Genomic DNA, 14,295 nt, shown 5'->3' with positions numbered 1-14,295 from the left:
TGTGTGCTCTGTTATTTTTGAGTGGGGGAGTTCTTTGGTTTCGGGGAGGGATGAGGAAAGAAAGGGTGTTGCTTCCTGCCATTTCCTATTACCCATTTCTCTCTTTTTTTAAATCTTGTGACTTTTCCTTTTTCTCGTTTTTATTTGTTGGATCATCAGCTACAACTCCAAGGCTCTTTTTCCAACCCTCACCCCAGTGTGATGAGCTCAGCGGAGATGGAGGGTGACAGCAGGACACCTCCACAGGCCTCAGGTTGAGATCAGAGAGAGAGCAGGACTTACTGGACAGAAGTTTAGTGGGAGGAGTGCCTGATAAGTTTCAGAACTGCCTTCCATTCATCCTTTTGATCATCCTTTCCACCTTCAGCTTGTTTAGTTCTGCCAAGAGTCAGTAGAGGTCACTACAGCTTCATAGGTTCAGTTCCCAGTTGCAGAAGCACACTTTTTTATTTTAAAGGAGTTGGGGGGGTGGTCAGACCTGCATAGCTTGCCAAAGATTTGAACTGCTAGACACTACAGCTTGACACGTATTCACTACCAGAGCTTCTCAGAGGCTGAGAGACCAGACAATTTTTGAGGCTATTATATTAAAAAATGTAATTCCAACAAGCATTTATTGAGTACATGTTAAAAACACTGCTGTTGCCCTTGCAGATACAACAGTCACAAGTTAGTCACTGCTGTCATGGAGCTTACACTGTAGTGCAGGACACCAACAAAACACGTATCAGAAAATAAAAGTAGTGAAAAAATAAAACAAGGCATTGTATTACAGAGGGTGAGGGAGGGGGCTACACCAGATTGAAAGCTGAGAAAGACCTCCCCAGAGAGGGAATATTTAAGCTGAGACTTCAGACTTAAGGAAAGGAAAAAGGTAAAAACATAGTTAGAAAAATTGAGGTTTATTCTTAATAAGTTCCCCTTTTTAACTCAGGGGAAAATGCAACATAGTCTAGGACCTGGACCAGTGCTGCTTAAATTTTTATTTAAATGGATCACTTGGGATTCTTGTTAAAATGCAGAGTCTAATTCCATAAGTCAGAAGTGGAATCCTGAGATTTTGCGCTTCCAACAGGCTCCCAGTCATGCTGATGCTGCTGGTCCTTGACTGTAACTCTACGATCACGAGATACGAACAGGACTTTTAAATTGAACCCCTGCCCTGAAATAGGTGATGTCTAAATATGGGACACAAGTTTAAAATTGTATGATGAGCATCTTTCTTCAGTAGTGACAGTGTTTCCTTGTGGCTGTAAAAATAACATAATACCAAAAGTTTACAATTCACTGCCGTTGCCAAATGGCTCTCCCTCCTATCCCTGATAGGCCCTAATGAGGTGACTCGGATAAATGCCCTTTGGACGTTGTCATACCTGCCCTAACAGGTTGAAGGGAGATTCTGAAATGAAGCGAGGCTCCTAACTTCATAGGTGGGGATGCGTCTTGACAATTTTAGGAACACAGTACTGGGAATGGGGAAACTAGTAGGCATACCAGCGGAGGGAGTAGGGTGGGTATGGTTTATTCTTCTCAGTTCTCTTAGGTGCTAGAGAAGTGAGATTAATATGACATGGAAATCAGCCTCTTCTCTCCTGTTCCATCTTTTTTAAACTTTCAAATCATTGACACAGAATTGCTAAAATGGGACCTGTTGCTCCCACACACCAGAGCTGCCCTGGACAAAAGCCAAAGTCACAGCTAGGGAAATAGTCTGTCTTCTTCCCACGGGAACGTAGACTTTGTTTCTATCCTCCCTGGGCCATTCCATCCTGAATATGCAAGGCTGGCACAGTCAGTAGATGGGGGCGATTCGTCTAGGAGCCTACCCAGCGCAGCATCAACATCTCCCAGGGCGTTCCCTCCTGCCCTTGGCTCACCTCCCTCATCCGTGACAATCCGGGATATGACAGGGGGTGGGCTTGGTACCAGTTCCTTGTAGTACAGCGCGCCCCGAGAATGCAGCTCCCACCTTTCTTCTTCCGTGGCTTCAGGGTTCCGCGGTTACAGCGTGCAGCGGGTCATGTGGGCCGAGTCCTTGATCTCCGGACAGTACAGCACTGGGGGAAAGAAGGACGGTTAGTGGCAGCGGAAGGGCGCAGCCGAACCGGCGTTCCGGGGCGCTCTCCCTCCACTGCCTACCCGGCGGCCCCTCACCGTTGCTAGGCAGCGGGCGCCGCCACCTGCGCGCGGGTGCCAGCACCCGGGCCCAGGGCCGCAGGAGCTCACGCCATCCCGCGCTCCTAGGCCCCGCCCCCTTCTCTCCTTTTCCTCGTCATCGGCCTCTCGGTCCACATCGCCGCTTTCCCGAACCGGACCACCCGCCCCATTAGATTCGTGCGCGGCCCGCGCTGTTGCCTCCAAGCGCGACCACAAGCCCGGGTCGACAGAGACTTCAGTGACCCTGCCGCGCGGGAGCGGGGTGGGCGCGCGACAGAAGGGGCACATGACGACGTGGCGCAGACGCACTGCGCGCGCGGCCGCCCAGCCGCCGTCGCCACGCGCCGCCGACTCGCGCAGACAGGCGGTGCAGAGCGTGTGGCCGCGGCGGGCGCGCGCCGTCCCGGGGAGGCGGCGGGGCTCGCGGTCCCCGAGGTTGAAGGGCCGGTAGCAGATGTTGCAGTCCAGCTCGCCCCGCTCCGGAAGAGACGGCACCCTCACCAGGAGCTGCATCGTGCCCGCCGCGGACTCGAGGGCGTCGCTAACGCAGCCGGCTCCGTAGACAGAAGGAGCGGGCCTGTTCTGGGGCCCGCGCCGAGGCCTGTTGCCCCTTTTAATAGTGAGACCCCTGCTCCTCTTGAGGCGTCACGCGGCGGTCTGGCCGCTCCCCGCGGCAGCACGCCTGTGGACGGTGGAGGTGCGAGACCCCGAATGCCAGCCATGGCGAAGTGGGGGAAAAGGGCCAGGCGGTGCGAGGGCTGGGGAGGGGAAGTCGTGGCACAACCCCCACCCCCACCCCCACCCCCACCCCCACCCCCACTCCCTCCATGCCTTCCTTTATCCCCCACGCAGAGCCAGCGTTCCTTAATTCTACTGTGTGCAAATCCCCAGTTCCCTCCCTGGGCCCGGGCCCTCAGCCACTGGCACAGCGTTTCTCACACTCTTTCACAACCCACCCGAACGTACTTCGTAAGCCAGTGACACCGCCCATTCTGCCTAATCTTTAGTGGGCTCCTGGGCGTTTGAGCAGATGCTGCCCTCAGTTTTTCTTGTTATATACGACCTCCCTGTGTTCTTGTAAGGCTGGCTTCCCAAATTTTATTCTCAAACTGCTCAACTCCCAGCTGACATCTCAGCCTGAGGAGGGCCCTAGATTCCAGGACCATGGCCTTAGGAATGCTGGGAATCCTATCCTTCCTGAGTAGCCAGGCCTGGACACCCATACACCACGATGGCTGCAGCAAAGCAGCCCAGCCTGAGCTCTGACTCAGGGGTGTGACTTCTGCCACAGGTGAACAGGACATAGTACTCACAGCCCACATTCCCTCATGGTGCCCCACCCACCCCTCAGCTGCCGCCTCACCCTCCTCTCCTGGACCTGCGGTCCAGATTCTGTTGTGGAGGTTCATAGCACGGACTCTAGAGCCCGCTTACCAGTTGTGACACTTTGAGCAAGTTACTTAACTTCTCTGGGACTTGGTTTCCTCATCTATAACATGTGGATGATAATAGGATTGAATCAGCTTATATACTGATTCCAAGGTGCTTAGAATGATACTTGGCACACAGTAAACACCCAACGTTTTCAACACCCATTTCTTTTTTTTTTTAAAGCTCCATTTTTATTATCAATGCTTTATTTTTTTTTTAATTTATTAAATTTTTTGGCTGCATTGGGTCTTCATTGTAGTGCGTGGGCTTCTCATTGCGGTGTCTCCTCTTTGTTGTGGAGCATGGGCTCTAGGCACACGGGCTTCAGTAGTTGTGGCACGTGGGCTCAGTAGTTGTGGCTCGCAGGCTCAGCAGTTGTGGTACGAGGGCTTAGTTGCTCCACGGCATGTGGGATCTTCCCGGACTAGGGCCCGAACCCGTGTCCCCTGCATTGGCAGGCGGATTCTTAACCACTGAGCCACCAGGGAAGTCCTTCAACACCCATTTCTTTTGGTCAACATAAGATGGGCTTCTCCACACCCATGGCATTCACTGGCTGTAACAGGCAGTGTAAAGCTGGTTTTTAAAACCAGATTCTTTAAACCCTAGCGAGTAATCTTTTGTGAGGAGGTATATCATTATTTTTAATTATTTTGTATCTTTTCAGAACTTCTAAGTTTTATTGTCTTTATGGTCACTTGGGGGAAGCTATCTACTTACACCAATGATGCTGTCATAATTCAGATTTTTTTGGGAACTTCTCTTTGTAATGGTGCTTAGAGATCTCCTCACATCTTTTAATATCTTCAGTTGGTGATTAAATCTTAATCTTTTAAGGTAGATTTGATTGTATAAATGCTCCCAAAGTATTTGACAGCCAAAGCCCTTCTAGCTCCAGACCTGGATATCCAGTTGCCTGCTCAGCTTCCTTTCTTGTTTATCAAGAACCCAAACTGATGGTCTCCCTGTCCAAAGCAGCATCTCTTCCAATGTTTCCTACCTCTTCCTTTACTCAACTCCAGAAACCTAGGTGTCATCCTTGATCCCGCTCTCGCTTTCACCTTCCTTTACCAGCTTATCGCTAAACCTGGTACATTTTGCCTCCTAAATATCTCTCTAATTCGTCTACTTTTCTCTCCCTCCAGTATACCACCCTAGTTCAGGCTGCCACCATCTCCTCTGTAAACAGGAGCCTCTTAACCAGTCTCCACAGTCATTCTGGCCTTCTGCAGGCCTGTCTCTACACTGCTTACGGTGATCTTTCCGAAGCTCAAGCCCAGTTATGTCCTACCACACACCACTTCCATTCCTGTTAAAAACCTTTTAATGCAGCAGTAGTTTAATAGCCCCAAATTCCCATGATACGTGACTTTGCTGCTTCTCCCATCAAGAATTGGGGTCTTTCTCTATGCCTTAAATCTGGGCTCACCTTGTGACTTACTTTGACTAATAAAATGTGGCAGGAGTGATGTTGTGTGAGTTCTGGAGTCTCATTCCTTCAGAGGCCTTGCAGCGTCTGCCTTTGTCCTTTTGGAACCCTGACCTGAGGCCACCATGTAAGGAAGTTTGCTGGTGGATGAGGCCACTTGGAGAAGGGAGGAGCCCCAGCCAATAGCCAGCACTAACAGCCAGGTGTACCAGGGCGGCCACTGGATTTTCCTGCTCAGCTGCCTTGCCAGCTGAATGCAGCCACATGAATGAGCCCAGGTGAAAACCACAGAGGAAGCCCCCGGCCAGCCCACAGAATCATGGAGAAGAAATAAAAGTTTTAAAAAGTTGTTTTAAGCCATGAAATTTGGGGGGTTGATCTGTCATGTATCAATAGATAACTGATTTAGAGGGTTTCCTACTGTCCTTAGGATAAAGATAATATTCTGAAGTGCCCTATAAGGCCCAGTATGTTCTGAAGCCACCCATGTCTCACGTTCTGGTTCTGTTCCCTCTTTAGACATTCTGGCTTTGGAGACCTTTGGCTAGTTTGTTCCTTTCTGCCACAGGCTTTCTTGTACGCTGTTCCCCTAACCCTCTTGCTTTCATCTTAGTAACACCCACTCGTCCTTCAGCTGTCCATGCAGCCTCACTGTGTGAAATACCCACTGTAGACTCTGGTAACACCACATGCTTTCCTCTGGACTTCGGACAACCGAAGTTTGTGTGTGTTTGGGGGTTACTTGTTACTTCTTTGCCTTTCCCATCTGTAAACTTCGCAAAGGTGGTTCTGAGTCTGGTTTTGTTCACCACTGTGTCCCTGTGCTGTACCATAGTAGGACTCAATAGATAAATACTCGTTAAATTAATGAACGAGGTGAGTGATAAATATGGTAAATGAGGGAATTCCCTGGCTGTCCAGTGGTTAGGACTCTTTCCCTGCCAGGGGCGACCCCTGGTCGGGGAACTAAAATCCTGCAAGCCACGCAGCACGGCCAATAATAATAATAATAATAAATTATATATATAAATATATATATATAAACATATATATGTATATATCATAAACGAGGTGTGACAATAAAGGAACATTCCTTACAAGGGGTTTCTAACTGCCTCTGAAGGTAATTCTAAGAGGACTTTTTAAAATGTTTTGAGCAATGGGGTAGGCATCAATAAAATAAGTGCACAACCCTCCAAGGTAACTGTTTAAGGAGAGTACTATTTTGAATTTATAAATTCTTGTATGTTTGTTACAGAATAACTAACAATAGTTTAGTCACACATTTTTACCTCTTTGTTTCCTCCACAGTCTTCCAAAATGAGTGGGAGATGATAGGAGTGGATGTAAGTATTCATTAGTTGACACGGTTGGTTGCTAATCCAGTGAATGGCATGCTGCTGACTTCTCTCTTTTGAAAATTGGTTTTATTTTGCTCTCCCAGCTTTGGGATCAAGGAAGGGTGAGGATGGGAAGAAGGGAGATGGTGAGGTTATATTTTAAGGGAGGCAGAGCTCATCCTGCCCTGCCTTGTGATCTTTAAAGGTTATAACTTTCCACCCACTTTGTGTCCCTTGGGGAAGAATAAGGGTAAGGATCTGACAGAATCCCATTTGCTTCTGCTTTTCCACCACTCTCACACCTGATCTTTGACTTGTTTTCTTTTTTTTCTTTATAATATTTCTTTTCCCTGTCTCTGTATCATTTCAACCATAGACCGGTTTTCATTTTACCTCTCCTTCCCCAAATCCCAAAGCCTCAACCTCAGAACAGCCCCTCCCCCTCAGCCACAGGAAAACCACCTAGATAGCTCATTGGCTTATGTGTGGGTATCAGGCAAGAGGGAAACAAGACGAATGGCTAATATAACTTTCAAAACAAAACAAGGATAAGAGTGAGTATCAGAGGGAGGAGCACCAAAGCGATGAAGCCAGGCCTCTGGGTTCTAAGGAAGAAAACTGTGGCCTGGAGGATCAGGTGTGTGGGTCCTTGATGAGAGCAGTGACTAGGAGCACGATGCCTGGGTCACTAAGGTAAAGGAGCAGTGGAAAGGTAGTACTGGACCTTTCTAATGGCAGGGTGCTAGAGCCCCAGATATGTGAGACTGAGATCCTAACCTCTCAGCCCCCAGCAATTTCAGACGCGGTAAGTGATGATCAAGCCGAGATTTTATTTACAGTTCCCTGGGAAGTCTTACACAAGAGGGGCCATCATTATTGCTTTAAGATTATTGCCAGGAGGAAGACTACAGTCCTCCACTGCCGGGTAGGGAGTCCTGCTCAAGGCTCAAAAGTTTATCCCCAGGTCTTTTTATGTCAGCCCCGTTTCTCTGCCGTGACCTAAAGGCTGTCACCTTTTCCTGCGAAGTGCGGCCCAACCGTACTTTCCAAGGGCTTCCCTGGCCACTTGTGCCAGGACAAGCTATACATCGGCCATCAATTTTCCCTCATCAGTGCTTTGTCACTGCACTCCCCACCCTACCCCTCTCGGCAAGAACAAAGTATCAACACTCTTTGTGGTTTTAAGCCCTCCTCTACCTCCTGGCTGAGGCGGGGTCCTAGTTTCCCAAAGATTATCATTTACTTCCTGCCAGGACCAGCCTGGCTTCCTTTGTAACGAATGTAAGAGCCCCATCTCCTTTGTCCCAGATGACATCAAAACTCACTTCATATTAGGTTGTTACCCCTTGATGACATTTCAAGGGCCACTTTTGAGGTACTCCGCATGGGTCTTGTATCTGCCTTTTTTTTCCCCCTGGGCCTCGGCGATTAGGGGAAGAGAGAAGGGAGCGAGTCCAAGTGGCAGAGAGGGGACGGCCCAGTAGCTCATGCCCAGGATTAGCAGGGAGGCCTAGGAGAACGCAATAGGGGGCGGCGGACTACTTTCCCTCTCAAGCCCCACTGCGGGAGGATATGGCTTTGTTCATGCTTTCGCTACTGTAGCCGGAACTCGTTAGTGGGCGGGGCTTCCCTGGCTCCGGCCGCTGCGTGGAGGGATCCGGAGCGGGAGGGAGGCGGAGGCGGAGGCGGGGGCGGGGGTTGGGGGGGGGGAAGCGGTTCTGGGGGGTGCAGCGGCTCCGGTTTGGGTCCCTGCGCCCCCGACGGACTATTTCTTGAGATGCGGTTTGTTGCTCAGGAGCCCTTCTATCTCCATCACCGTCTGCGGGGTCAGCTGACTCAGCACCTGGAATTGAATGGGGTGGTGGAGAGAGCAGTGCATGCAGGGTTGCTGAACAAGGGCATGAGGTTCGAAAAGCCGGGGAGCCGCACAGCGAAGTCAAGTGGCAGGGAAAGAGTCGCAGCTGTGCCCCTGCCTCACCGTCTCGCCCTGGGACCTCTCATTTGCCAAGCGAGGACATTGTAGTGGGTGACCTCACAGGCCCATTCTGGGCTGGACAGCAAGGCGTTGCTTGACTGCGGGGGCAGGGGACAGAGATGGGCTCCGGCTCTGACACCCCCCACACACTGCCCCCCACACCCCTCCCCCCTCACCTGCAGGGCGCCCAGGTGTTCAATCAGCTGCTCTGCACTGGACACCCCCAGCAAGACTGAGCTGACACCCTCACTGCGGAGACACCACGCTGGGCCAGAGAAGGAAAAAAAAAACAGCACACAGACTTCAGAGGTGTCTCCGAGGAAGAGGGTCCTCCCCAGAGACAAACCAGTCTGCGGTTTGGTAGCGTCTCAGGAGGAGACAAGGCCTCTGCAGGGTCCAGGGCTGGCAGCGTCTCACCAATAGCAAGCTGCGCCACGGTGCAGCCCAGCTGGTGAGCGATGGGGAGAAGGTCCATGACTTTGGCTTGTTGCTTCTTGCCATCCTCACTCTGCACTTTGTCTTTGTGCCACTGGTAGCCCTGGAGGCCAAGGAGAATCAGCAAAAGACCACTCCTCAGATAGTCCACTCCTGCCATCCTGAGCCCCCGGATCTCACCTTGATGTTGACCCTGCAGGTATATGGGACTCGCCCATCATACTTGCTAGTGATGAGGCCACAGGCCAGAGGGGCCCAGGTGACTGAGCCAACACCTAAGAGGAAGAGGATTGGATGTGGGAAAGGGATCTAGGTGATGGTGAGGCCGAGGGAAAGGAAGGGATGAGGGGACTTCGAACCAATCTTGTGGTAGAGCTCTGGCAGCTGCATCTCCACCTTCTCCCTCTGAAACAGATGGTGCTCAGCTTGTTCACACACTGGAGGAATCAGGTTGAACTGTCTGGCCATGGAGTAGGCCTCCTGGGTTGGGGTGGGGAAAAAATGGGGGTCAGAGCACTCCTTCCATTTTCTTCCACTCCCCCCTCCTCCAGTAGAGTGGGGTTTGGAGTGGCCATGTGAAAAGTGGGAACAAGTTGTAGGACGGCGAGGTGGGTGGCACACTCACCATGATTTCTGCAGCCCCCCATCGGGATGTCCCCCAGTATAGGGCCAGGCCCTGGTTGATGACATAGGTCATGGCTCGCACAATCTCTAGGCACATAGGAGAGGGAGAGCCTCACTGTCAGACCCCTGGCATCCTGGGTTCCAGATTTGCAGACCTCTGCCTGCCCCACCAAGGCCCCACTCATCCCTGTGGAGTCAGAGAGGTTGGTATCTGCTCTTCACCTCCCTCCCTGTCCAAGTCCTGGGGTCTGAGCCTCCACTGTGGAGCTTGGGAGGCCTCCTGAGCAGGGGCTGGCTTCTGCTGAGGTTTTGAGAAGTGCTCAATTTTGAAGGGCTGTCAGGGTTGGGGTGCTGCTTTTACCCTCCATGGGACTGTTGGGGTCTGAGCGATTGGCAAAGATGATGTCCACATATCCCAGCTGGAGGCGTTCCAGGGATCCTCGCAAGCCTGGGGTAAGCATGGGGTGAGGAAGGTAAGCTCTGGAGCTTCAGTTTCCTAAGAATTCAGACCTTATCCCTTTGCCATGGCCACCTAAATCCCAGCTTCCCTATTCAAAGCCTCAGACTCAGAGCTTCAGAGAATGTTCCCAACTCCTCTGGCTTCCATACCCAGCCACCTCCAGTCCCCAGCCCCTAACTCTTACCCTCAATGATGTGTTTGCGGCTCAAGCCTCGCTCAGTTTCTGCCCTGTAGGAAAAGGTAAGTCAAAGATGAGGTGTGTCAAAGATAAGGGACCAGGGCTGGCCTGGAATCTTGAGGAACTGGGATTTCAGGGGTCCTCACAGGCAGGATGCAGACCTGGGGTAGCAGGTGCAGGGACTGCTGTCCCCACCCCCATCCCATGCACCTTCACACAGTCTCTGCAGATCTTCTCCCCAATTATAGTGAGGCAGCCACTTACTGTCCTCCCCAAAAAATCTTGGTGGTGATGACATAGCTTGATCTCCTGGAAAAAAGAGAAATGGTAGAACCAGCAAGAAAAGGATTTTTGGATGATCATGTCCCCAGCAACCTCCCGGCCCTCCCCACCCACCCAACGTGTCTTACCTCCAACCTTTGCTCTTGAGGATGTTGCCTAGGGTTCTTTCAGCCCTGGAAGGAAGACAGTGCAGAAGCACTGACCCCTCCAAAGTGGATCAGTTTCTTTCTCTCCTCCCCACCTTTCCCTTCAACTAATTTCCTCTCCTGTAAAATGGAGCATGAATGAGGAGCCCATTGGGCTGTAAGCCCCATCCTAGACTAAGTAAGAGGGGCTCCCAATCTAGGGTTATAGTTGTATCGTTTTCATTCATTCATTCAACAAATGTCAGTTGTGCATCACTGTGTACCAAGCTCTGTTCTGGGTGCTGAAGGGATAGAATAGGATGAGAGAAGAGGGACCAACTATAGTGGAGCCAGGGAGGACACTGCCTCATCTGGTTCCAACCATTTGTATTGCCCTCCCCCTTCTTTTAGTCTCTGCAAAGTTCCACCCATCCTCCAAAATTTAGCTTGGATTCTGCCTCATTTTATGGAAAATGTTCTCTGATTGCTGTAGTCTATGGTCAGTCCTTGTCAGCTTCCATAGCTCTTATTGGCTACACAATTTTTTGACACTTAATCATGAGTTAATGTGTGACAAGTCTTAAGTTATGGTGGGCTCTTACTGAAGTGCTACTGTTATTTAATCTTTCGTATCTCCTCTTTTGGTTTGTTTGTTTAACCACTTAGACTGTGAGCTTTTTGAGGGCATATTGATGTCATCCTTCAATCAGATACCTGCTCTGTGACAGGCTTTGCATAGGTACTTAGGTGACGTGGGAAAGAGCAAGACAAGTTCTGTGGAGGAAGCAGCCTCCCAGTTGAGCAGTGAATATGACCTTGTAAACGAGTAATTGATGAACTGTGTATCAGAGGGTAGTGTAAAGTGCTTTGGGAGCCGAGGGGGATAGTGACCAACTTTGGGGAGTTGGGCAAAGGCTTCTTGGAAGAGCTGACATCTGGGACAAGTCTTAAAGATAAGCAGAAGAGTTTGCCAGAAGAAGAGGCAGGAGTAGTCATCCTAGGTTTTTACTATTTCCAGTGTGAAGCCGTGTGTGCTGTGGTATAGTATGTTTGAAATTTAGCTTTGTCATCCTCACATAGTTGCACATAAATGATGTCCAGGAAATATTTGTTGGTTTTATTTTATTTTGACTGCACAGTATGCCCCATTGCCCTCAAAGCTGGAGAGAGACAGATGTTGGGACTACAGTTCCCATAATGCTTCAGGGCCCCCACTGGCTGAAAGGTTGGAACTTAGTGATGCAGAATTCCCAGGGTTCTTTAGGGGGAAAACCAAAAAGCCCTGATATTCTCTCAGCCTTCCAAGTGTAACTTAGTTTTTCACCCCAGTCCTTACTTTCCCGCTGCATACACTTCGGTGGTGTCAAACAGGTTTACGCCATGCTCATAGGCTACTGTCAGCACATCCTCTGCTGTCTAGGATGGTGAGAGAAAAAGTTGAAGATCAACAACCAGCCTCTCAGTTACCTTCCTTACGGCATTCTAGCCCATCAGACCTCAACCTTGGTTTCCACATTCACTCTGCTTTCCCCATCCTCCAACCTCAGGTCCACCGTTCTCCATGCTTGTTGTCCAAACCCCTATGCAAGTCCATTTCCCCCCTTTTTGGTTCCCTCATACCCCCTCACCCTGCTTCTAGGCCCCATCACTTATACCTCATCTGAGATCTGAGAACCAAATGTGACCCAGGTACCTGCAAGAGAGAAGCCAGGCAAGTGAGACCTTTGGGGGCAAGCCATGAAAGAATGCCCCTTCCCTTAATTCCTCTTCTTTCTAACTCACCTAGGCCAAGGCAGGATACCCGAAGACCAGACTTTCCTAGGTTCCTGCAGGACACAGAGGCAGAAGGAATGGGTAGAGCCTCCATTAGCGACATAGATTATCAGCCTCCAGCTCCTCTCCTTCCAGACTGAGATGCACTCAGGGTGTCTCAGTCCAAAGAAACTAGACTCAGTGAGCCCACTGAATTGGGCAGTGCTATGGCCATAGCATAAGTGAACAAATAATGACTGTTCCTCTGGAGCCACTGTCCAATGCCTCTGTTCCCTCCTATCACACTGAAGATGTGCTGTCTGCTTAGCGTTTCTGCTGGTGGGTCTTGTGTTTATTTGAGTCATCTCTGGGATGTGTAGAGTCGGGGGTGGGGGTTGGCTGGGAGGAATGCGACTGGCTAATTGTGTTGAGTTTGTGAAAACAGATCATCAGAGAGTGCTGTGCTAAAGGGCAGACACTGGGGTGGAAGGGGTAAACCAAGTTAAGTTCAGGCACTCAGGCAGGCAAGGATCCTTGGATAAGATAGGCAGGTGGGCCTCCAACAAAGGCAGGTAGGACACCTGGGTGGAGAGTATGAGAGGAAAGACCAGTTCTCCCTCTTCCCCTCTCTACTCCCTCTGCTCCTGTTGGCTTGTGAAGTCTGTCTTCAAACAAGAGAGCCCCCTCCTCCCAAGGACCCCCCACCCAGGCAGTCCGCTCAGCTTCCCAATCAGGGCCACCACATGGAGGGGATCAAATTCCTCAAGTGACAAAGCCGGGTCAGATCAGTGACCTCTGCTCACTCTCAAGCAGGAGCCCCTCCCCTCCCCCCTACTGGTAGTCCTGAGAGCCCAGCGGTTCTCTGAGATAAAGTCGGTTACATTTCAGTCCATCTTTCCCACATGGCCCCTGTCCCTCAGCAGGGGGTTGAGAGATGTGGTCCATCCTTCCAAGGGCCCCACTTCTCTCCCCACCAAGAAGGGTTGCAGGAGACCTTGGGGCATGTGGGGACAGTATCTGGGTCAGGCACACTGAGCAGGCCAGAGTGAGAAGCCGTTTCCTTCCCCCATCTTCCCAGGACACGACCCAAGGACACTTCATCCAGGGGTGTGTGTGTGTGTGTGTGCAGCCTGGAGATCCGTGCATCCCTCGCCTTCCTGAGGGTAAGGAGGGAAGCTTAGGAGCATCCCCTGGGTCTGACAGGCCTGGTCAACCTTGGTAAACTTGATTTTCTACTAGTCGGGGGTATGGACTGGACGGAGAGCAAGAGAGGGCCCATGTAAGGGAGTGCCAGTGATGGGAAGAGGAGATGGAGTGAGCCGGGACCTTCTTAGCGAAGTTTGGGGGGGTCCTGGAAGCATCCCAGGAAGCCTCAGGGGTCAGGAAAGGGGAGCAGATGTGGCGGGCTGCCTGGCCACCCCCATACCTGTATTTCATGCCAGTGCCTCGGCCGGTGCTCTCTCGGAGGACCCCAGCGGGCGCTGGGGGTCGGGGGACCACTGCGGCCCGGGCCTTGGGGCCCGACCCTCCTCCCCCCGGAGGATTCCCATGCCCCCCGCCGACCGGCCCGCCATTACCGCCCCCGGGGCCCGGCCGGGGTCCACACAGACGGTCCTCACTGCTCCGGCTGCGAAGGTTCTGCTCGGTACATGCGATAGACACCTGCATGCCGGCTGGCCAAGGCGGGGGAGGGGCTCCGAGGGGGCGGGAGGAGGAGGGAACCGGGAAGCCCGAGGGGAGACACCCGGGGGTGTAGTGGCGCGAGCCCTAGAAGAGCAGGAAGGCTGAGGAGGTTGCGGCCGGAGCAGCCGGGCAGGATCCGGCTCGCGGGGGCGGGCTGCTGGAGGTCGCGGGGTTTGCGGCGGAGAGGAGAAACGCGGGGGGCGCCACGAGTGGAGCGATTAGGATTCGGGGGTACTGGCGCAGGGAGGAAAGGGGGAAATGGACGAGGGTAAAGGTCGAGGGCGATCCTCGGAGGGTAGGAACTTAGGGACGAGGGGGGGCGGAAGAGAGATGCCACCTCAGTCCGAACCGCAGCGGGACCCGATAGACTCCTAGCCGCGTCGGCTGCGGGCCCAGCTAATCAACATGCAGGCACCGCCCCCTC

The 14,295-nt window shown here is 51.9% G+C and overlaps 2 protein-coding genes across 2 annotated transcripts; both read right to left on the bottom strand.

Annotated features, from left to right (window-relative positions):
• Positions 1–595: 595 nt before the first annotated feature.
• On the bottom strand, positions 596–2,670 carry RNF227 (ring finger protein 227). The gene is given in 4 exon segments (XM_057536287.1): positions 596–1,250; positions 1,970–2,057; positions 2,155–2,271; positions 2,274–2,670. Coding segments are annotated over 3 exon segments (570 nt in total). The 3' UTR covers positions 596–1,250; positions 1,970–2,001.
• Positions 2,671–7,181: 4,511 nt separating this feature from the next.
• Positions 7,182–14,243, bottom strand: KCNAB3 (potassium voltage-gated channel subfamily A regulatory beta subunit 3). The gene is made up of 14 exons (XM_057536144.1): positions 13,615–14,243; positions 12,219–12,262; positions 12,092–12,129; positions 11,773–11,852; positions 10,440–10,484; positions 10,294–10,338; positions 10,036–10,079; positions 9,753–9,839; positions 9,393–9,478; positions 9,127–9,247; positions 8,948–9,042; positions 8,750–8,870; positions 8,509–8,597; positions 7,182–8,200 (listed from the first exon to the last, which is right to left on the bottom strand). The coding sequence occupies exons 1-14, from the start codon at positions 13,854–13,856 to the stop codon at positions 8,123–8,125; spliced, it is 1,215 nt and encodes a 404-aa protein (XP_057392127.1). The 5' UTR covers positions 13,857–14,243; the 3' UTR covers positions 7,182–8,122.
• Positions 14,244–14,295: the final 52 nt, after the last annotated feature.

Source organism: Balaenoptera acutorostrata, chromosome 20 (genome assembly GCF_949987535.1).
Source record: "Balaenoptera acutorostrata chromosome 20, mBalAcu1.1, whole genome shotgun sequence".
Classification (NCBI taxonomy): Eukaryota; Metazoa; Chordata; class Mammalia; order Artiodactyla; family Balaenopteridae; genus Balaenoptera; species Balaenoptera acutorostrata.
The sequence above is the reverse complement of the archived record's forward strand: the minus strand, read 5'-3'. Positions and strand labels throughout refer to the sequence as shown.

Excerpts from the sequence above, each read along its gene's own strand:
- KCNAB3 (XM_057536144.1), bottom strand. The coding sequence starts at position 13,856 with ATGCAGGTGTCTATCGCATGTACCGAGCAGAACCTTCGCAGCCGGAGC. Across the intron at positions 10,485-11,772 it reads GAAGTGTATGCAGCGGGAAA|GGCTGAAAGAACCCTAGGCA; the intron begins GTAAGGACTGGG and ends TCTTCCTTCCAG. Across the intron at positions 9,248-9,392 it reads GGGGGGCTGCAGAAATCATG|GAGGCCTACTCCATGGCCAG; the intron begins GTGAGTGTGCCA and ends ACCCCAACCCAG.